Consider the following 22,539-nt stretch of genomic DNA (forward strand, 5'->3'; position numbering starts at 1 on the left):
GTTTAGTTCTGTATTTCTTTGATGGCTCTTGACCTCCTGAGACTGCAGTAATAATTCTTTAACATGGCATATACTTTTCTCTATAATCTGTTGCCTACATCTCCACCTACATGCTTCAATTCTTTCTCAATGTATTCACAAGTATATCATATAATTTTACCTTTTGTACCAGTTATCTCTTTGCCTAGAATACATTCTGTATTCCTGGAAAATTATTTCAAGTTTCAGCTGAAGCATTTTTTGCCTTTAGATGTCCTTCTTGATTATCTTTCACTCAGACTAAAATTTATCATAGTGTCCATGTTTCCCAGTGAGCCTCATTTATATTTTCTATCATAGCATCTACCATACTGCATTTGTAATTATCTGTTTTATGTCTGTCTTTCTGACAGAGTAAGATCCTTGAGGGCAAAATAATGTCATATTCATTAGTGATTTTTTTGTTCTTGACATATGGTGAGTCCTTAGTGATAGCCAGCTGAATAAAAATAAATAAGTAAATGTACAGGACAGGTCTGGAATCAGCCTTCCAGGATGAGTATCACATTTGTTCGCATTCCTTGGGAACATTAGTTAGACCATCTACATCTATGTGTTTGTTTCTTGTTGGAAAAAAAAAACAGGAAAAAATAATAGTACCTATCTTTGAAGGTTTTTGTGAGGAGTAAATAAATTAACATATACAAAACTCTAATGAATGCCACAGCCATATTTACTATCTTTACTTATTTATCACACACTTATTTACATCAAACATTTTTGTAATAGTTCAGTATTCCCCCCGTAGTAAACAAAGTCAAAGGTGGGTGTGGGCAGAGATTGAATGAGAGTAAGGTGATGTCGATGAATCAGATAAACTCATGGTATAATTCATTCCAGAAACTAAAAAGAAGCATCTCCTAATGCATGCACATTTTTTCTGTGCTAGAAAAGTAGTGAATCAGGGGTTTAACTAAAACAGAGAGAAGCAAAAAGAAGAATGTACATATTATGATCCTTCAAAACCATTCTGCTCTCTGGACCATGGAAGTATTCCCTGGAGACATGGCTAAATGTGGGTTCATGATCACTATTTATTTACTCTATGGTTCTTTTATGAACTAATACCTTGTGAATGGTCAGTTCATAGTTATTTAATCTACTATTGTATAATTTTTTCCACACTTACCCTTTTTCTAAAAGACACTATTATATGACTCTGATCTCAATAATAAAGAATGTTAACTTTGGTGTTAGGTCTTTTTGATCAGTCATAACTTCTAGTTACAAGCATTGGAATTTGACTAATTTAAACAAAAAAGGGATTTTATTGAAGAGATGTTGTAGTGCCTCTCAAAGATTCCCCAGGACTGGAGGGTTTGTAACCAGTAACAGTGCAGAATACAATTGTAAAACTATCAAGTGAGCCCACCCTTGCTACTGCCACATGAACCAGACCAGGCTCACTGCCAGCAACATTAATAGTGCATGCTGTGTCTTATTTCTGGAATTGTTATTATTGGAATTGGATGTTGTGATTCTCTGCCATGGCCATCACCAAAACTGATTCTGTGGGGGGTCCCAGTTTCTAATCTCACTAATTTCTTATACATATTCTTAGCTGAAAGTGCCCTATTAGTGCAGTCTAGTTCACAGATCTGGATCCTAGATACCAGGAAGGCTAGGAGAGGAAGTGCCTATTTTCAGCTTCTAGTGGTGACTGGTTCTGCCTCATTTGGTGGTGGAATAGAAGGACGTTCAGGCATCAAAAATTAACCCTTGTTAAGAAAGTATCAGTCATGAACACTGACAGCTTCTTAACCAAATGGAGACCAGTTAAAAACACAAAATCAGTTCCCATCATTTTCAACAATTGATAACATAGTAGAAAGCACTTTCAATCTGATTTAGGCTTCTTTCTTATTTTTATTAGGTTAATATGAGTTTCATGTGATTGTACAAAGACACATAGGAAGACTTTGAGGCAACACAATTTGCCTGCTAAGTGTCACAAGTTCTTATTATACAAGTGTGCCTCCTTTTATTTTCTATCACTCTGAGTCTTTATGGCCTCAGTCTTTTCTGGGGGATGGGAGGGGTGACATGTTTAATCCCTATATAAAATCCTAACAAGGAGGAAGAATAAATTAGATTTGGCTTTGACCTAAGCATTACAATGTTGTCTGTGCAAACAAGACATTTTAGGGAAAATCTTAACTATGACTAAAAATAAATAGTTTGATCAGTTAGTTTTTTTTTTTTAAAAAAAAAAACAAGGAAATATGGGGATATCTAAAAGGGTACTAAGTTGTAATTTTATTGGCAAATGTATCTACAAGCAATTTGGGAACTGGAAAGTGATTAGTGAGGCAGATAGGAGTGTTGGGTGTTGGCTAGAATTTGTCATCAGTTAAAGTGAGATATCAGGTAAACAAGTCATAACTAATTTCAATCTCAGTGTCTTCATTGGTAAGCTGCTGAGACAAAGGTTGGGGAAGCACCGAAAGAAACTGAAAGGGCTACATTGATTATTGATAATTATCAGAAAATATATAAGGCCCATTGCACTGAATAACATAAAATTTCTTTAAAATTTGACAACTAGCTTTTTACACATTGACTACACAACAACATAACCAGTAAAAGGGGTTTAAGGAGTAATGCTACCCACAATTTACAAAATAACATGATATGATGATATGCCACGATCATAGTGTATTGACTAGAATCCCATCAATCAGATAGTTGAACCAAGTTTTTTTTTTTTTTTTTTTTTAAGCAGTAAGTGAGGTATTCAATATGCATTTGTAAGGATGTAGAATATAAGCTCAATGGTATACTTCCTCATAATCATAATCCCTACACAGTAAGGAAATGCTTACATTGTGAGGAAAAGAAGGGATTATACTCATGGGAGAAAGAGGAAAACTTTCTTGATTTTCAAATTAAAAATGGAAGAGAGAAAAAATTAATTAAATTAATTAAAATTAATTAAATTTATTAAAAGGGAAAGAAAGAAAGGGAGGGAGGGAAGGATAAAGGGAGGGAAGAAAGAAGGAGGGAGAGAATGAGAAAGGAAAGGAAAAGAAAGAAAAGAAAATATGATTTGGGTGGCTTCTATTTGTTTCTATTTTTAGAATCATGATATAAAGTGCTTAAGATAAAAGACTCATGAATGAAAACCCAGCCCAATACACTCCCCAAAATGTATCTAAACATTGCAATATGTCAAATTGCTACCTTAGATTATTATAATTTCTACCCTAAAGACAAGGAATAAATTGCAGTGTATTATGTCTCCAGAGGGCACTGGTATTTACCTCAGGATAAGAAAGGTCGATTGAGCTCTTGGCTTCTCCTTTTGGTATCCATCTAGTGGCTGGTATATAAAATGCCCTGTTCTCCTGATGGGGTGGGAAATGAAGTCACCTCCCCTCATTCATCATTCCTAAGGAGATGAACAATTCTCTCTTTACTATGTCCAGGTAGATCACTCAGGGGAGAAGGAGAAAGAATCAAGGAAGGGCAGTTAGAAGATATAATCTTGCTCATTGCCCTGTAGTGTTGAGTTTTGTGAAGAAGCTGGAAAAAATGAACAGTGTCTCAAACATCTCTCTATAATAGTGTGGTTCTAAGGACAGAACCTCTTAGCGCTGCTTCCTTTTCTCAGGCCTTGTGTTCTTTCAGTTTTTTTTAGCATGCTAATTTGTTTGTAATTATGCAAATTAATAACCAAATGAACATCCAAAAGAATAGATGAGCTTGACTCAATCCAATCATTTTCAAAGACCTATGAGGAAGGATTTATTTTGAGAAATACAGACCCAGAAGAAGCGGAAAGAGCTAATAATATCCTCTGATGTCAAGTACTTACAGAAAACATCTATTTTCATAAAAGTAACTATATGGAAAAGACATTTTATAGATTTCACTAAGTTCTACTAGTGTAATGATTATATAATGTTAATGGTTTCTTTTGTTATGTATTTCCTCGCTTCTCACAAAATAACAAAATCTAAGAACCGGAAAATTCTGTAGCTATTTGATTATAAAACTTGAAAATACAGTAAATTTAATTAGCATATTGGAAAATATTATCTATACACTTGGGAATTATGTTCAATGTAATTATACAAAATATTATTTATATTTCTAAGTTAATATGAACCTTTAGACAGAAAGGGCAATACAAAATTTTTTCTTCTATTTCAACTTTTTCTCAATGTTCACCCCTTCTTATAAAAGATACAAAATTCCATTATGTAAAAAAAAATCTGTATTTCACCTCTTTATCCACATGAAATAATTTTTGAGATCACTTGCACAAGTATGGAGGAACTGCTCTTCTCTGATCTTATTTCTTTGGGAAAGGAATTGGTTATCACTTCCTCAACAACTTGGCCCCGATATGAGAACACAACACTCCTAAAGCAATCTCCATTCATTTTACTTTAAAGGAATGAAGGATATAAATGTAAGTGCATTGTCTTCTTTAAATGAAATTGAAAATGTATTTTCTAAGAACAAATAGGTCTATAGAAACAGCAGACCCAAAAATACCATTAAGAAGAAGAGAGGTTGTTGTAATGGAGCTCCAATAACTGGAGTAAACCTTACTCCCACAAATTCTATTTTGGAGAATGAGTAAGATGAATTATAGGGGGAAAAAAGCAACCAATCCAAGATGTTTTAAAAGCACTTGAAATAAGTCTTACTTATTGGTATTAGGACTATCCACTGAGGCCCTGACTTCCTGAGAAACAGGGCCAGGACACTCTTCCTATGTTAATATTCCTAAATCCATTGAAGTCACCAAGAACATTAGTTCACTTAGTTTTATCAAAGCAGAAAAGGAACTGATGCTGAATCAATGTATTATACAGACTGCACTATTAACCAAGAAGATGAAATTTTCACAAAAGACCCAGGACAATGGTTGCCCTTGTCTGCACAGTGTGGGGTGGAAATGAGCTTCCCTTTATAATGATGTACTAGAATGGCCTGCAGTGTTCCTTCAGGGGAGGGAGGAGAGAACCCTCTATGCACCAGCAGAGTAACTCATAAGCCAACAGGTTCTGTAGCAAGAAGCTGAAAGAGCAAATTGCAAAGGGACATGACTAAGACTTTATAGTCACACCTTAGCAGACAGTAAGCAATTACCACCAACCTTATTTGAGGACAGAAGAGGTTGAGAGTTACAGTGTGTGACTGTAAAGTAACGTGATTGATGTTAGTGGATAACAGAAGACAGTCTTATATTTCATGAGCACACCTTGTAACCCAGGGAAAGATCACACATTAGCTTAGTTATGTAAAGAGCCAGGTGGCTATGAGAATCTTTACTAAATCATTTAATAAGGTTTTTCACTTTATAATTATGTAAAACTCTGTGTCTATCACAAAATATTATTGATAAAGAAATATCAAAGGTACAAATAAGAGACATTAAGTATATAGACTGTAAAATTCTATTAAAACAATTTTGAATTAAACTATTGCAAAATGAATGCATGAAATCTGTTTTAATTGATTACTGGAGTATCAATATAATAAACTAAAATATATCAATTTCATTATTTATTTTTATTCTAATTAGATAGTTTATTATAATGTTTTAATATATATCTAGTTAATTTGAAGCAGTTAAATATTTAATTTATTTTTAATCTCCTAATATATCATATATATGCATAAATCCACTATTTCAACATAGTCTATCATTAACAAAAGTAACCTGAGTTTGGTATCCATGAAGTGATTGTTTGGTTGATATTCATGATTTTCACTATGATTTCTTTAAGCCCCTGCTTTCTTAGTATTCTTCCCAGTCTTGTGCTCTATCTTTGATTGCAGTATACATCTCAAGAGAAATGACCACATGGCTGGGCATGGTGGTGCATGTCTGTAATCCCAGTACCTTAGGAGGCTGAGGCAGGAAGATTACAAGTTCAAAGCTAGCCTCAGCAAAAGCGAGGTGCTAAACAACTCAGTGAGACCCTGTCTCTAAATAAAATATAAAATAGGGCAGGGATGTGGCTCAGTGGTAAAGTGCCCCTGAGTTTAATCCTTGGTAGCAAAAAAAAAAAAAAAAAAAAAAAAAGGGAGAAATGACCACATAAACAAAGAAGCCCTGCAGTGACAAGGACAGAGGGAGTTGCATAGGGGACAAGCCTCAGACCAGAACTAAGAGGGGAGTGGTCAGTTTGGGAGTAACAAATCTTAGCTCAGATTCACATTGCCATCTGTTGGAATAACTTTTGGTTCACAGCTAGTAGCTATGAGCAGCTCAGAGTGCTAGGAAAACCTACGACAAGACGGGGCACTCTGCTCTAGCAAGCCATGGTCAGTGTTGCCAAACTACCAGACTACCAGGTCAGGAAACCCAGAGTCAGGTGCTTCAGGGCATGTAACCCCCCAACACATAGCCCCCCTCCCTTAGGTACAAAGACCCTTCCAGACTACCTTCCATCACAACAGTAATATTTAGTGCTTCCTCATAGTGTGGTAACAATAGGCATAAGGATTATAATAGGCATAAGATGATTGGCTTATAGATGTTAAGGTGCTTATGTGTGATTGGCGGGCACGCCTACCTGAACCCTATAATAGCTGTATGCATTCCAAAAATAAGGGAGCTTGCTTGGAGGTTGACTGAGGTTGTCACCTGCCAGCTCTCACCAGCTCCCGGTGTCCATGTGTTGCTTTGACACCACGTCTGTAGCCCCCCACCCCGCGACTGAGGTAGCCGAGTGACCATCAACCACACCACGGACGTAGGAACACATACGGCCATCATCATTGCTAAACATTAGAATCACCTGGAGAGCTTTAAAATTCCCTGCTCTCTGATCATACTCTGGAACAATTAAACCAGAAATATCTGGGCTGCTCAGGTGGAAACAGATACCCAGAGCTCCCACCCAGATTCCATGACCTAGCCCAATGGGAATGGGAACAATGATTTAATTCTAAATTCCTGCACTGTCAGGGTATGAGCAGGAGGAGATGTGTCAGGTAGTCTGAAAAGATGCCCTGCTTCTGGGCCTGAGAGATGTAGAAACCCAAAGACAGAACTCACTGGAACCCATTACCATAATTCATAATTCCCGTGTTTCAACCCTAGGGAACCTGCAGCAAAGGCGGTTGAAGGGTTTTGTAAGGAGGGTGAGCTGCATTTCTAGACAGATGAGTTCCATGTAGGCTAAGGGAAGAGTCTGTGGTTTGCTGATTTTGTAGAGAATGTCTTTTTACCTTTCATCATGAGAAATACAAGTTCTCATGGGGTTAGGTTTGTGGTTTTGCTTTTGTTTTCCCCACAGTAAGTGCAGCTAATTTGTTTCACAGCTCAAGCAAGGAAAATTTTCACAAAATATAATTCTGTGTATTCAATTTCTATAAAAAATAATATGGGATTTTACCATATTATTTAATCCTGAAGAGCTACAGGAAGGTGGATGTGGGTAAGAAGGCAGAGACACAGAGATTAAGAAGCTAGAGACAACCAACCTCAAAGTGTTTAGATAGCAGGATTATGAACACACATTTGAGAGGCAGTAGTGACGTGGGCCTTCATGATCACAGCAGGGATAGTTCTGGATGCAAAAGTGGAAGAAAAAAGTCAGTTCACCTAACATGCATCTACAAACCCAGAAAGGTATCAGAGTTTGCATTTCTTTCTAAATTGAAAAAAAACTCTGAGAACCAGATGGTTAGCTCTGTGACATAGTCAGGAACTGAAATGCTCAGTTAAACAAATTCAGTCAACTAAATTCTTCAGAAAGCAGCCCCTACCAATCTGGTACCGAGTGTGTTGCAGATAATCATTGGCTGAGGCCATTGTGCTTTATTTAGCAAACTCTTTGAGTTCTGTTTCTGAGTCAGCATTAAAAAGTTAATCTTATTGTGTTCTTTTCATTGCCAAGGTCCACTCAGCCACAGGCACTGAGAAAGAGCTATGAAGGATAAACAGATTAAAGGATTGGGTCTGGAAGAAAAAATGGTGAAAGATTGTTATTAGAGTTTTAATTTTTTACATAGTAAGCCTGTTATATGTAGCCTGTCTATAAGCCTTATTTATGTGCCTCTTGAGGACAAGGGGTGTGCTGTTTCTGTTTTCCTGAGAAAGAGCAGCGACTGGCTCTGACCTATCTGGAGAAAGGTCAGGAAGATTCCCTTGCCTGTGTCAAATGAAAAGAAACAGTTCTCTGGCAAATAGAAGCCCTTATATCTTAGCATTTGTACATAATGGTCTTTTATATTGAACAAATGCTTGCTGTATTTTTTTTAAGACAATTGTAGAAATATATCTGTCTTCACTATTGCAACTGCACAAAGCATAAAATGTCATGAGGTAGTTTCTTCCCCTTACAAATTCTTTTCTTTTTTTTCCATACTTCAACTAAAATGTGCTGAGAAACCACAATTCACAAGACACTAGCTTTAACACTAGTAGAAATAAATTTTTAAAAAAAATCACTCTCAACTCTTCCTCTTTTCCTCATTTATTGTATAGCCTCTTCTGCTTGATTCAGTTTATATATTAATTATGTTATTCTCAGTACATCTTGTTATAATACTATGAGTAAAGCAGTCTGCAAAAGCAAAGGCTGCATAATTCATATGCTTACACTTGAAAAACACAAACTTGCGTTCACAGTGGCAAACAGGACCCTGTATATCTGTTCAGTGTATGTTTATGCATATTCCTCTCCTCAACCTTCTTAAAGGTCCAACTCATCTTTTCATTCTTAGAGATGAAGTTAAGCATGTTTCCCTCAAAAGAAGACCTGCTATCATAATTTTTAAAATATGTACTAGTTACTGACTACTCCAGAGTGACCTATGTCTAAAGGTATGTTCATTTTAAGCAAATTTCTAATTATTTATGAAGCTTCTAAGAAATTATTGTCTCCCAGAGCTAAAGAAAGAACTGGAAAGAATGCTAAGGTGTGAGGCACATAACAATGCAGTCCTTCTTTGTATTTTTACATATACATAAAGTGCCTGTGAATCATATTTTAACCTGAGAGTAGGTGCCACTTGATTATGTCCTTTCTTGATTTTAATGGCAATACTACTGATGACAATAGCCAGTGTTTGCTGAATAATTAATACATGCCAGATGTTATACTAAGAGTTTTCATGGACCATATCTTTTTATTAGCAAAGTGACCCTGTTGCTTCATCATTTTACAGAAGAGAATAGGTGGTGCCCTTGTTTGAATATTTGTCCCCACCAAACGCATGTTGAATTTAACTGCCATCATGATGGCATTGGCAGATGGGACCTCCATGAAGTATTTAGCTCATAAAGGATTTACCTTCGTGAATGAAGTGGAGATATCTATCTATCACCCATCTATCTATCTATCTATCTATCTATCTATCTATCTATATCCATCCATCCATCCATCTCTATCTCTGTCTCCCATTCTTTCTGCCATGTTATAATACAGCATGAATAACCTAGTCAGAAGCTTGACATTAGACTTTCCCATTGCCAGAACTGTAAGCCAATAAATTTTTGTCCATTTTAAATTACCCAGTCTGTGCTATTGTGTTATAGTATCACAAAACATCCTAAGATAGGTGACTAACTCAGGTTGTGTGACTCTGGAGCTAGAGGCCTAACCATTATTCTAGATTGACTCATTTTGAGTGCTCTTCCTATAATTAAAACAGTGCACACAATCAACATACTATACAATCCATGAGATACTAGCTGTGGATTAGACACATTCTGGTTTGTAACTTGTGTGTTGATAGCAATCTAGGTCAGATTGGAACTGTTAATAGCAATACATGACCTATGTGTGTGGCAGAACCTAAAGGTAGGTTTAAAGCATATAAGAAACACTTTACAATTAGTTGATAAAATATATTTAGATTGCTAGAAAATAATTATAGGTTACCTTTAAAGAGTCTAAAACACACAGATGTCAGATTATATCTGTCACAAGCTGTCGAAAATGTTTTCTATCGACCTAAAATTGTCCAAGGATTGTTCCAAATCCACATAATCTTTCAGAGTACGAATGTTTACATTCGGATTTTTGTAACAGCAGATGCAGGTAAAAAGATACACATTGTCACCCAGCACATCAGTGTGGGCAGCAGGGTGAAGGTCAGGGATGCTTTCGACTCTTGACATGGATTCAGTGCAGCAATTTCACATGAAAGCAATTACCTAAGCGCTGGATTGCACTGATTACTTTCAAAATGTTTGGAGCTCCATCTGCTCTTTCCTACTTAAGCCACTTAAAAAGAAAAAAAAAAGCAACTTCAGAAAAGAAGAGGCTGCCAGGGCTTCACAATTAATACGCGAAGAGCTCCTCAGTACTGCCTAAGGTTGGGGGAAGGAAATCCAAGAGAAAATTCACATAAGATGAAAGTCGAAACTTGTGTGTGAGAATAAGGCACAAAGAAAGTCCTAGACTACTAATGGGTTCAACGTTCCTTTTTTTTGGGGGGGGGTAGAAATGTATTAAAAGTAGATTGTTATGACATTGCAATTAGTATGTCAATCTTGGTATGGAAACACACTAAGAAGTCGAATTGTATTCATAAAGTAGGTGCATTCTATGGTGTGCAAATTGTATCTTAACAATTCTGCTAAATAAGGAAAAAAAAAAGTCGTAAATATACCAGATAGAAGCCACAGAGTGGGCAAGTGAAAATGAACTCAGGAGAGAGACAATGGCAGTTTTACATCCACATTTATTCTAATATCTGCTCCAGGATATTTCAAGAGGCTCTGTTGAGACTGAGAGGATAGGATGGATGACTCAAGAATGTTCCTACCAAATGGAGTCAGCCATAGTGAGTATATAAAGAACACCCCTCTTAAGTGATCCTTTGCATTCTAGCATTAAAATTCTAGTTTTCACTGGCACAGAATAGTGAGAATTCAATCCTAAGACAAAATAAAAACCAGTGCTAATATGATATTTTTAATCTAAATATCAACAGAAGACATATTGAGTACTTTAAAAAACTATTAGATATCATCCCTATCTACTGGAAGTAGTAATGGCTGTTTTGAAAAGCAAAGTCTAAATTACCAGTACCAAGAAGTGCTAGTACTAAGCAGCAACCTAGTCAAGAGTCCCCCACCTAACCTTTTAAGAAACTGAATTGGTCCCACCACTTCCCCATCACTCCAGGGGTTCCAGCGTGGTTTCTATTATTACTAAATGATTACTAATTGTGACATTAAATGTTGTCAGAAATCCAGAACTTTCATACAGAAACTCCAAAGGCCAACAATGATATATACTGCTGGCTGTTAAAGAGGTGGTGCCATAAAGTGTAATCTAGAATGTATAAATGGTACATCTGTCTGCTTAAAATACCTGGCATAAGTGAAGGTGCCTATGTCTTATATCCCCCCTCTTTTAGAACCCCCTTACCTATAAGTATAAAACATTTGAACCATCAGCAAACAGAAGGGGCTTTTAATCTCAGAGATAGCTTAATTTTCAAACCTTGTTTAGGCCAATACTGATCTCCCAGACAACCTGTCACCAAATAGCCATCCAATTACCTTGAAACACCTGATTCCAATAAGTTAGGAAGGAATTCGACAGATTGAACTTAATTATTACAACTTATGAAATTATTACTAATTGTGACATTAAATGTTGTCAGAAATACAAAACAAATGTTCTTTCTACTCAAACTTGACTTCCAAATTAATAACTATTACTGTATGTCAAAAAAATTTACATATACATATATATATATATATATATATATATATATATATATATACACGCGCCAGGGTCAGAGTTAGAGAGATAGAATGCAAGGACTTGAAACATAAAAAGAGATTGAAAACATTGCCAGAGTCAACAGCATCTTATGTAAGAACACAATTAACTACCTGTCTTTTACTAGCAAACATCATGTCCTCAATCCCTGCTAATAAAACAAGCAATTTTTAGAATGCATTTAGATAGCTTAAAAAATCTGAGCAAATAATCAAAGACTATTTTTTTTACACTCACTCCCAAAATTTGGCATTTATCTCAAATTTTCAATAAGGATTATAAATTAAAGTTTTGTCTTAAAAATTCAAGTGACTCTTTTTCTTTCATTTTCTCACAGACTTCTGCATATAGTGGACATTCAATAAATGGTGTTTACCAGTTTAGGTGCAGCTATGATTCCTTTCTGTTGTATTTATATTGCATTGCAGTATGGCTCAGATTCATTCATTCATCAGGAAATTATCAGGTATAGACTTTTTTGTTGTTGTTGTTTGGCTTTGTTTTCCCCCATCATATATTCTTTGTTGACAAATGTATGAGGAAAATTTCCTCTTAGGTAAATGAGATGCAGAAGTCTAAACCAATTAGCACACTCTGGTCATAGGAGTTTGCTCAAGAATGAGCATATGTGTTTCATTCAGAGCCTGTTAGATGTTCCAAGCTTTTACTGTGAAAAGGACACAATCTTTCTTTGCATTCCACTATTTCAAAATAGCTGTGTGAGAATAGGGTCAATCCAGGGGAATTATGATTGGGAGGCTAAGAAGAAGAAATCATGTGATTTGCAAAATTCCCCAATTTAATAATTGAAAAGTCCAAGAGAGCTGATTCACCACTGGGGATTCAATCCAATCTCCCATAAGATTGCATTTTTATGAACTTTTGTTCACGTTGCATTGTCTGTTTACATTGTGAACAACGTTCCTTTTTAACTTAAGGCACTTTCCCTGAGATCTTTCTGTCTTTTGCACTATTAAAGAGTCTTTATTGATAACAAGCTTCAAAGATAATGAGATACTTTCACATAAGTTTCTCTGTGTCATATTAGATCCCGTGACAGCCAATGTGATTGGTAAATCACTGATCAACTTCCCTCTCTAACTTATCTGAAACTGAGGCTTGAGTGGGTTATGAATTAGGTCCATGCAATATTGGCTACGTAATTTGCCAGATTCGGTGCAAAATTAACATGTGGTATCCTGAGTTCAAAAGTTTTTGAGGAATTTCAAGATGGAAACAGTTGAGTGTTAAAGTAAGGTAAGGCCTTTCTAAGCACGGAAGGCTATGCAACTGCAAATAACCCATATCCATGAGTGATCTGGATCTATGTACTTGGCAGGCAAGTGGCAAGAGACATTGGTAGAAGTCAGATTCCAAATACCATAGTTCTGGAGTCTATAACACTGCTTCCCTACATAGTAAAGGATTTGTCAATACATTACTGATACTTCTATAGAGAATTTGTTAGTTAAACTGTGAACATAATTATATTTTGAATTGTTGATCAATTTAAAGTACTCAGACACGTCTATAACTGATTCACTCCAACACTCCTATGTTGTAGCAGGTAGGTAGTAGATTACAGGGAGGCCCACTCTGACTTTCTTATGTATATTATGTTTCCTTAGGCAACATTACAAAGAAATATGGTCACAAATTTATTGAGCTAGCAATACTGCACACATTTCACTTTCCAAACAAAGCTAGAACAAGAAAACAAATAGTTCACATGTTAAGTTCTTAATCAGTCTACCTGAAGCAGTCTCCTCCCTCTCCACACACACCACCCAACTGCTTCACTTTTAAACATTTGGGCAACTCTATATTTCCTGTGGATTTTAAAAAGGAAAATACAGCCATTATGAAATTTCATATCCCAGTTATTTCCTTCCTCATGGAAAATGCAGGCCTGAGTACAGCTGTTTATAGTGAAATTACAATTTTTTTTCCAAGTGCTGAGCTCTGTCTGATGAGTTTTATTATTTAGATTCTCACATTCAAAAATCATTATGTCACATGAAAATATTTGGTGATATATGATAATGAAGTAAGGAAATGGGAAAAATTTATATAAGATAACATTTAGAAGTAGCATTGAGGTTTTATGTAACATCTGGGTTCAACTACTCAATTTTTGATGATTTTAAAGAAAACAAAAAATTCCCCATAATAAATAGCTGAACAATGCTTTACTTTTAGCCTTCGCAAACAACTGGCAGATAGTTTGTCATGAATTATAACCTAGTAGCAGGGGCTTAATACAAACACTGCTCTCAACAGTTCTGTTTACTTGTCAACCAACCTGGGCTATTTAATCTACATTTATGTTTGAGATATGAGAGTCTTAAGGGGGAATGTTTCAGCATGGTTCATGTGGCAAAATGATTAAAATAGCTAAATCAATACATTTATATACTTTAAAGACGATTTTCTAAAACATTTTAAAATAACAATTTTTTTAATGAGTTATAAAAATAAACCAGCCACCAAGAATGAGGGGTTCCTGCCTTGGTAAGAGCAATTTAAGCACACATGATGTACTCACCACCCACAGTGGCATTACCTGCTCGGATCTGTTCTGGTGTTGATACTGGTACTGAGAAAAGGTATTACAGGAAGAAGAAATTTTGTCCTTCTCAAATTGTTTCTTCACCTTGGCCAAACCACCAGGCACTGTGCACATTTCTGATTCTTCCATCATCTAGGATGAGAAAAAAAAGCCAAATTCAGCTTTCTATCTGGGATACTTTTGTTTTAAACAGTTGACAAGTATCGAAGGGTGGTATATTAAAAAGATATTAGCACACAATTATTTTAGCAGGCTTTTACTTAAAACCTCAATACAAATAGTCACACTCTAAGTTGTTTTCTCATTGATCAGTCTTGATATATAGTTGGAACACTTTTCAAAATATGGAGTTAATTCTCCTTCTTTCAGATAAATTTTAATGTCTGGAGGTTAGCCTTGTTTTGTTTCCCTAGGAGTATAATCCAGGGCCTTGTGCAAGCTAGGTAAGTGCTCTACCACTAAGCTTCACCCCACCCCCTTGGCCTATAAGAGTGTATTTCTTTAATAATACATAGTGTGGTGGATATTAGTATAATGAATTCAATTTTGATCAAAATAAGCTTTTCATTAAAACCCCAAATACCTGTATAGGTGACACATTATTCTGAATAATTATTAAAATCATTTTTCCTTAGTTCAAATTTTTAAAAAATTATCAAGTATAAACAGAACAAAGAGACTTAGATTATGTCTTATGTAAAAATATTATCATCAAAAATATTAAAAACTGCTAAGTCACAGCATTAGGATGCCTTTTCTGTATCTTCATATGTATTCTGTCAGTTAATGCTTCTCAATATTCTGTGAGATACAGACACCTATTATCCACATTTTAAAATAAGTAAATTGTGGTTTGGGGAAATAAAACAGCTTGTTAAATTCTCTCAGCTAGGACAAGAATGTTAGCACTGACATTTGAATCACATCTGCCTGTCTTACTCACTAGCCTTAAGGAACAGGCAGAAAAACAGCAGAATTGGCACGTCCCAGGTCTCAGCAACGAGCACTGGTGTGTCAGGATCAGGGGGCATTCACAGTAGAAGGGTTTTGGTCTATTCTTGCCATTCCACAGATGAGAGAACAGATTCCAATACATATTACTGGATGTAACTCAAAGAGCACTAAAGGGTCCTGTTGGGTCTTCAGCCTCATCAGGAAGTACAGAAGTAGATCAGAGTCTTTGGTTTTGATGATTCAACACACTTCAGAGCCCAGAAGGTACTCAAACCCAGATGGGATGACTACTTTCCAGAAAACAGACCTCATGCCAACCCTCCTCCAGGAAGCTTCCAGTTCTGCTTGCAGCTGAGAGGAGACTCAGCAACACTTCAAACTAGAGCAGGTCTTCTGAGGTCTGGTCCAGTCCTGACATAACCCTGAAAGCCCTAAGACCTTGAAATTGGAGCCTGGGGAGCTGAGGTTCTCATACTATGGACCCCTGGATTCCTGGAATCTTAACCCAACTATACAGCTTCTCAATACTAAAAATACAGCACCTATCTTGGGTTTGAGTTTCTCATATTCCAGAATGTTGGAGAATTAACTAGTTAATATTTAGTATTATCTGAATTAGCATCAAATACTCAAGTGGTTGCATTGCTGAGTTAATAACATTTCCCCACTTTCATGACCTATCATGTATTTCAGAATACAGTTAGAAGAAGAGATATGATTTTACATTTCTATGTACTAGATATTTATGCTGTCAAATTCTGTGACAAATTTTTAAATGTTAGTTCTAATCAATTACTGCTGTTTGATACACACAAAAGTAGTGAGAAGGTATGTCATCTCTTTTGAAATTTAAAAGAAATAGAAAAGTGAGTCAAGGTCACAATATTTCTTTGACCCCCCACCTGCTATTTAATTTACATACATGGCTTTCCTGCATAGATCATATATAAGTAATATATTAGTATTAAATTATAGAAATTCAGGTAATTATTATCAAGAAAGACATTACTGTTTCAAGTAACGATAAACAACATACAAATCATGTGTAAATTAATCTGACTTGAGTATTTATGTGAATGCATGGATATTCTCCCACTAAATGCATTTTAAAAAAATTCCATTCCTAACCAGATAGGTTGCCTCCTACCTGCCAAATAAAATAAAGATCTATATGCACTCATTTCTTTCCTTTCAGCATTGTGCATTGGACTTAGACCATGCAAAAGTACAAGCAGCTGATGATTTTTTATTAGAAGTATTCTCCCTACCCCTGTTAGCCCAGGAACTCATATGACACAACTGCAGCTTCTCATTCACCCAAGTGAGATGAAGCCTCTAAGATGTGGATAGTATGCTGCTAAGGTTTCCTTGATCATAGTTTATGGAGGAAGGTTCACACATATGAGATATTTGAAGGTCTCTGTGGCCTGTACGTGGAGTGGTGCTTCCTTGCTCAACTGAGGATCACTCCTGTAACTTTGCCTTGTTTAGCACCATGTTCTAAATATCCTCTCTAACCCATGAAATTATTAATGACCACATAACAGAGACTGCTCTGTATTGAAATTGTTTAGGTTTACAATTTTTCCATGTTTCTTATTCTTTGGCTTGGAGTTCACATATGGAATCTAATAGCTATGCCAATAATAAGTTAATTTAAATATGTGACACTCAAACCCAGAGAAATATACTTAGATAGCTATCAAATTTGTTTACCAAAAATGGTCCATAGGTTATAGAATCTGATAGAAATGACATAACTTGGGGAGTTGGACCGTGAGTCTAACCCTACTCCTGACAAAACTTGGGATTAAAATTCCTGAACCTTTTAAAAAAAAATGGACATAGCAATATATTTCTCACAGATTTGATTTGAGTGTTAAAATAGAAAAGAGAAATAAAATCACACAGCGTAGAATCTGGCATTTTAATCCATTTCTCAACAAACATTACTTCCCCTTTCTTTTCTAGGTGTTTCTGCAGACCACACATGACTTTCCCTTAAGCCTCAGAAAATGCCATTTTACTTAGTGTAAGACAAAGGGAAACTGATCATTGCTAGCTATCTAAGCATGAGTGGTATGCATAGGATTCAGTCTGGGCCTGAATCTATGGCTTCCAGATTTACACTTAAAATATTTGAGTTAATTGTGTAGACATTAGTCATGGGCAGTTTCCATGATTTTTTCTTTCCTTTCCTTTTTTTTGGGCGGGGGGGGGGTGGATATGTATAAGGGATTGAGCAAGCATATGATGCAACTGAGTAAACAAGGCAGCTATTTTGCTTTTCTTTACATATTTATCAGGTTTCCTTTAAGGCTAAGTATGTACTCTTCTCATCACAATATTTGAAAATAGGGTATTTTTGGGGACAAAGAATATATATATATATATATATATATATATATATATATATATATATATATATATATATTATAACAGAAGGAGAAAGTTGAATTTAATTAAAAGTACCAGATTCAAGAAATAACAAACTGACCTTGGCTTCCTTACTACCTAACTGCATAATCTCCTAAAAGTAATTTCAGTCAGTATTTTGGCATGTAAAATATGCAGAAAAGATGAATATTAAATTTCTTATGCATAGACAACTTTCAGATTGTTGCTAAATTTTTTTATTGTTGTATTAATAATAGACCAATTTACCTATGTGCCCCCCCTATTTAAAAAAATATTTATATTTTTAGTTGTCAATGGACTTCATTTATTTATATATGGTGCTGAGAATCAAACTCAGTGCCTCACACATGCTAGGCAAGCGCTCTACCACTGAGCCACAACCCCAGCCCCCTATGCGCCCCTTTTTAACATTCTCTTTTTAGCACCAGAAAAAAATACAAATAATACATGATACCAATTTATTTTATCTGAGTACCTGGAAGTATTTAAGTCTTCATAAATAAAAGGTTGATTACTAAATTATCAGCCTTTAACTAGGTGCTTCCAAGATCCACTGTTTCCCCAAGAATCATTTCTCCAATTTAAACTATTTGCATGAAGTTCTAAACATCCAGCAGGGGGCGCCCTCTAAGAAGACTGGTAGGAAGCATTGTAATGCTACTATTTGTTTTGGAAGCCAACTAGTTACTTATGTCATTTCTGAACATTCATTCCAAATATATGCTGTGTCTAAAATGTATTTTAATGACTGTAAAAACTTAAATGCCATCTAGAATTGCAATATTGTTAATGAGCTTGGCACAGTCAGCCTTGTATCTAAATAATTTGTAAAGAATGTTAAGAGTAGCTATTTTAAAATACTACTTTTGGGATTAATATCTCTCTCTCTCTCTCTCTCTCTCTCTCTCTCTCTCTCTCTCACACACACACACACACACACACACACACAACTTGGCTAATTTGGAGATTATAATTATAAAAGAACATTCTTATATTCCATTAAGCTGAAGGGTAAAGAATTCAGAATCTAACAAATTCTTTTGACTATGGCTTTATTATGTGTTGGCTCTAAAAATTGGTGGTCTTACTGAATCCTGCAGTTTCCTATAATCATAATTGGTTTAGCAGAGTGCCTACATTGCTAATCTCTCTCATTTCTATGTTGATTAAGCCTCTCCTAATGGATTTAGTGCATACAGAGAAAAGCAAAAGAAATTATACAGCCAGAGAATTTAAATGAACCGTATATGAGACCAAGGAGGACAGCATGCAAACCCACATTATTAAAATTTGAAATTAATTCACAACCTTCCTGAGGAGAATAGCTATAGGTTAAGTGATAATGATGACAATAATAACACATTTATACAGTGCCTTCTGGCTTACACATAAATTATCTCCTTGATTTCTCACTAAGACCCTATGTGGTAGATGATTATTCCCATTTTCCAGTTAAGGAAACTGAAGCTCAAAAAGGGGTTAAAATAGTAGTTCAAGTTCATGCAACCAATATATAGCAGAACTGAAGCTTTAATTCAGATGATCTGAATTTGATTTGCACTGTATTTGTCTTCTTTGGACTTTATTCCACTGCCTAATGGTATTCTTGCCTTGCAAATGTAAGAAGAGGGTTTGGACCAATGGCAAACACATTTTCTAATACAGAATTAAGAAAAGCAGCTTACATTAGTTGAGAAGCTGCGGCAGTCACCCCTGGAAACAGCTGCCTGGTACTTCGCCATCCGCTCCTTTAGGGAGACCACCTCCTGCAGATCCGAAACACCCTCACTCCTCGCAGCACGGTCTTCTGCAGGCTTAGTAGGGCCAACAGTCACTGAAAGCAAATGTAGCATCCTTAGTTATGTGTCAGGCTTGAAAAGAACATAGCATTACCTTACAAACAGTGAAGGCATTTAAAATACTTAGTTTCACAAAACAATGTCACAATATTTTTAATGCTTCATGGTCACCCTCTTTACTTCAAGTTTCAAGCAATGCTACAAAATGCCTGAATAGTAGTATATGCTTTTATAAGCATAAAGAAATACTACCCCTTCCTCCTTCTCCTGCATTTATTTTGAAGACAAGTGTGTTTGTCTGTGTGTATATTTAATAATTAATGTTTCTCCAACACTGTGTTGTATTTATGCTAAGTGCTATAAGAGCATTATCTCATTTACTCCTCTAATGACCTAGTGAGGTAAGTGCTATTATTTTCTAAAATTTATATATGAGAAAACAGAATTTTATAGCAGTTAAAAAACTTTCCTAGGATCACATTATTCATAAGTGGCAGACTTGAAGATGGTTAGACTAAATCTTTAGCAAGTCTAAAAATTGCTCTTTGCTTCGGTCCTCACCCCTCAACCCTCAAGGAGACACATCTAGCTAAAATATGCACGTGCTGTGAGAATTATAGACTGTAGGCTTTTTTTTTTATTCATAGAGAAGTGTGTTACATAAGAAAAAAGTAATAGTATCATTAGAAACAGTTTTGTCTGTCACCCATTTCAGAGTCTGATATTTTCCCATGGTTTAATGCAGGGCAATAGCAATCACACAACTGGAAACAGCACAAGACTGATGGCAGGACCACAGAATGACAGGTGAGAGAAACAGAAAGATCTAGAGATCAGCTGGTCGAAATGAATCTAACCAAATCCTTTTAGGCATAAGGGAACATCTACCTAAATATTTCCTTAAGTGAAAGGCACATGAAGACCCTCGTATTTGACATATGTGTCAGAGCTGGTCTTATTGGATCTAGTGCTCTTGGCTATGCTGACACCCTGCTTGATGGTTTATTATTCACTCTTAGGTGCTTTTGATTTCAAAACCATTTCAAGGGCTCTTTTTGAGACTAGTGAACTGAATGAGGTATATAAGTGTGTATATGCACATATGTGTCTATATATGGTATGTATGTACATATATACACATATGGGTGCATGTTTTGTGTTTATGTATATTCATCTCTCATTCATACAGCCCTTCCTTTTACTCTGAGGGCTGGAAGCTTCTGGGACTCAACAGGAGGGGCTTTTTGATGTACTTTATTATTTTTGTTGGTTTGATGTCATGATGAACCAAGGTCCAAACAACCTCAGATAACAGCGAAGCCAATCTTTCCTTTCCTTGTTTCTCCTCAGCCTTTGGCTTCCACGTTGACGCATCTGCATGGGCTCTCTCTTGTCCAGTGAGGAGGTCCACAGAACAGGGTAGAGGAGAGTGTGGTTGTGGAGTTGCTAATCAAGACCTCCAGAGACCAAGCAGGAAGCAGGTTTGATTTTATTGCACAGTAACCATGTATATATTCTCAGGCAGTAGCTAAGCAGATTACAGGAAGCCACCAATGCAATTTCTGCTAATTGTCTTTGCAGTGGCCAATTAAGGAGTGGGCCGTGGAGCAAGTGCAGGGACTGCTACACATGGCCTTATGCCCAGGGCTGTGCCTATGGGGTAAGCGGCCTGCTGCTCAGAGGCCTAACATGAGGGGAGTGGCCTGCCACTCTGACTCCCTTAACACATGCCATGTATGCAGTACTCCATGCATTTGTCTCCACACCCATCTTGTTGAATTTGTAATCCTTTTAATTGGTGTCTTCAAGGTTTAGGTAGAAAGTGGTGATTAAAATAGCTCCTATGGCTCAGAAAAAATAAAAACATAATTTGAGGTTTGACTCCCTGAGTATTTGGTATTCTCTAGAGACTTCTTAGTTAAATAAGCATTTTCATGTTTTAATTAAAATTGTAGAAATATATTTAACATGCTATCAAAATACAAAATATAAAGGAATAACAAGTTGTATTATATCATATTGTTCATATAAAACTGATATGTTCATAAAATTGTCAGCTGTCTTTGAAATTTACCTGTTATCTAAATCCTCATATTCAAATACAAGTCCATTCCTCCAGTCAATTCTGATTAAAAAGCAATTCCTACCAATTGCTGAAAGTCTTTTATATACTAAAGGAAAAAGTATCATGATTATCCTCATGTGGATTATTTGTCTGCACAGATGCATTCAGTTTATGAATGTACTGTACTATTTTTACTTTGTTGAGAATGAACACTATGAAGTGTTCATTGAACATGATCCTTAAATTTTTTTTTCACATTAAATATACATCACTTTGTGTACTATTTACATATGTTGTCATTCTTTTATTATTAATAGAAACTCAACCTGTTTGTTTTTGGTAAAATTTACAGATAATACTTAATTTTCAAGTGTTCAATTCTTTTTTTTAAAGAGAGAGAGAGAATTTTTAATATTTATTTTTTAGTTTTCAGTGGACACAACATCTTTATTTTATTTTTATGTGGTGCTGAGGATCGAACCCAGCACCCGGCGCATGCCAGGCGAGCGCGCTACCGCTTGAGCCACATCCCCAGCCCAAGTATTCAATTCTTATCACATTTCAACCTACTGAAATATTCCCAAGGTTATTGTTCAAGAAATTGGTGGCATGAGTATTAAGAGGTTTAGATTCAATTATTCAATACCTTTTCATGCAGATCATGAAATAGATACTTCATTCTCTCTCTCTCTCTCTCTCTCTCTCTCTCTCTCTCTCTCTCTCTCTCTCTCTCTCTCTTTCCCACATCAGTAATAACATACTTAGGTTGGGGCCTGTAGTAGAAAAATCACCTTGAGTCAGTTGGCTGTATTCAATGTTGTTTTCTGAGTCTCCTCAGTCAATGTCTGTCAATATTTTATTGGGAAAACAAGGTGATGCTTCTTGCTTAGTATATGATAATGCATTGCACCTATACACTCCTAACTTGGTGCTGATAACACCTGATATAAATTTTCAGGGTTGGCAAGACATCCAGACATCCTTTTC

General features: G+C 35.9%; 1 protein-coding gene across 1 annotated transcript in view; it reads right to left on the bottom strand.

Moving 5' to 3' along the window:
* The window catches only part of Xirp2 (xin actin binding repeat containing 2), a 342,442-nt gene that overhangs the window by 22,498 nt on the left and 297,405 nt on the right, over positions 1-22,539 (bottom strand). The window contains exons 3-4 of the mRNA XM_027946168.2: positions 19,374-19,522; positions 14,311-14,448 (exon numbers count right to left, since the gene is read on the bottom strand). Coding sequence (XP_027801969.2) covers positions 14,311-14,448; positions 19,374-19,522 — 287 coding nt within the window. The remainder of the gene's footprint in view (positions 1-14,310; positions 14,449-19,373; positions 19,523-22,539) is intronic.

This window comes from Marmota flaviventris, chromosome 11 (genome assembly GCF_047511675.1).
Source record: "Marmota flaviventris isolate mMarFla1 chromosome 11, mMarFla1.hap1, whole genome shotgun sequence".
Classification (NCBI taxonomy): Eukaryota; Metazoa; Chordata; class Mammalia; order Rodentia; family Sciuridae; genus Marmota; species Marmota flaviventris.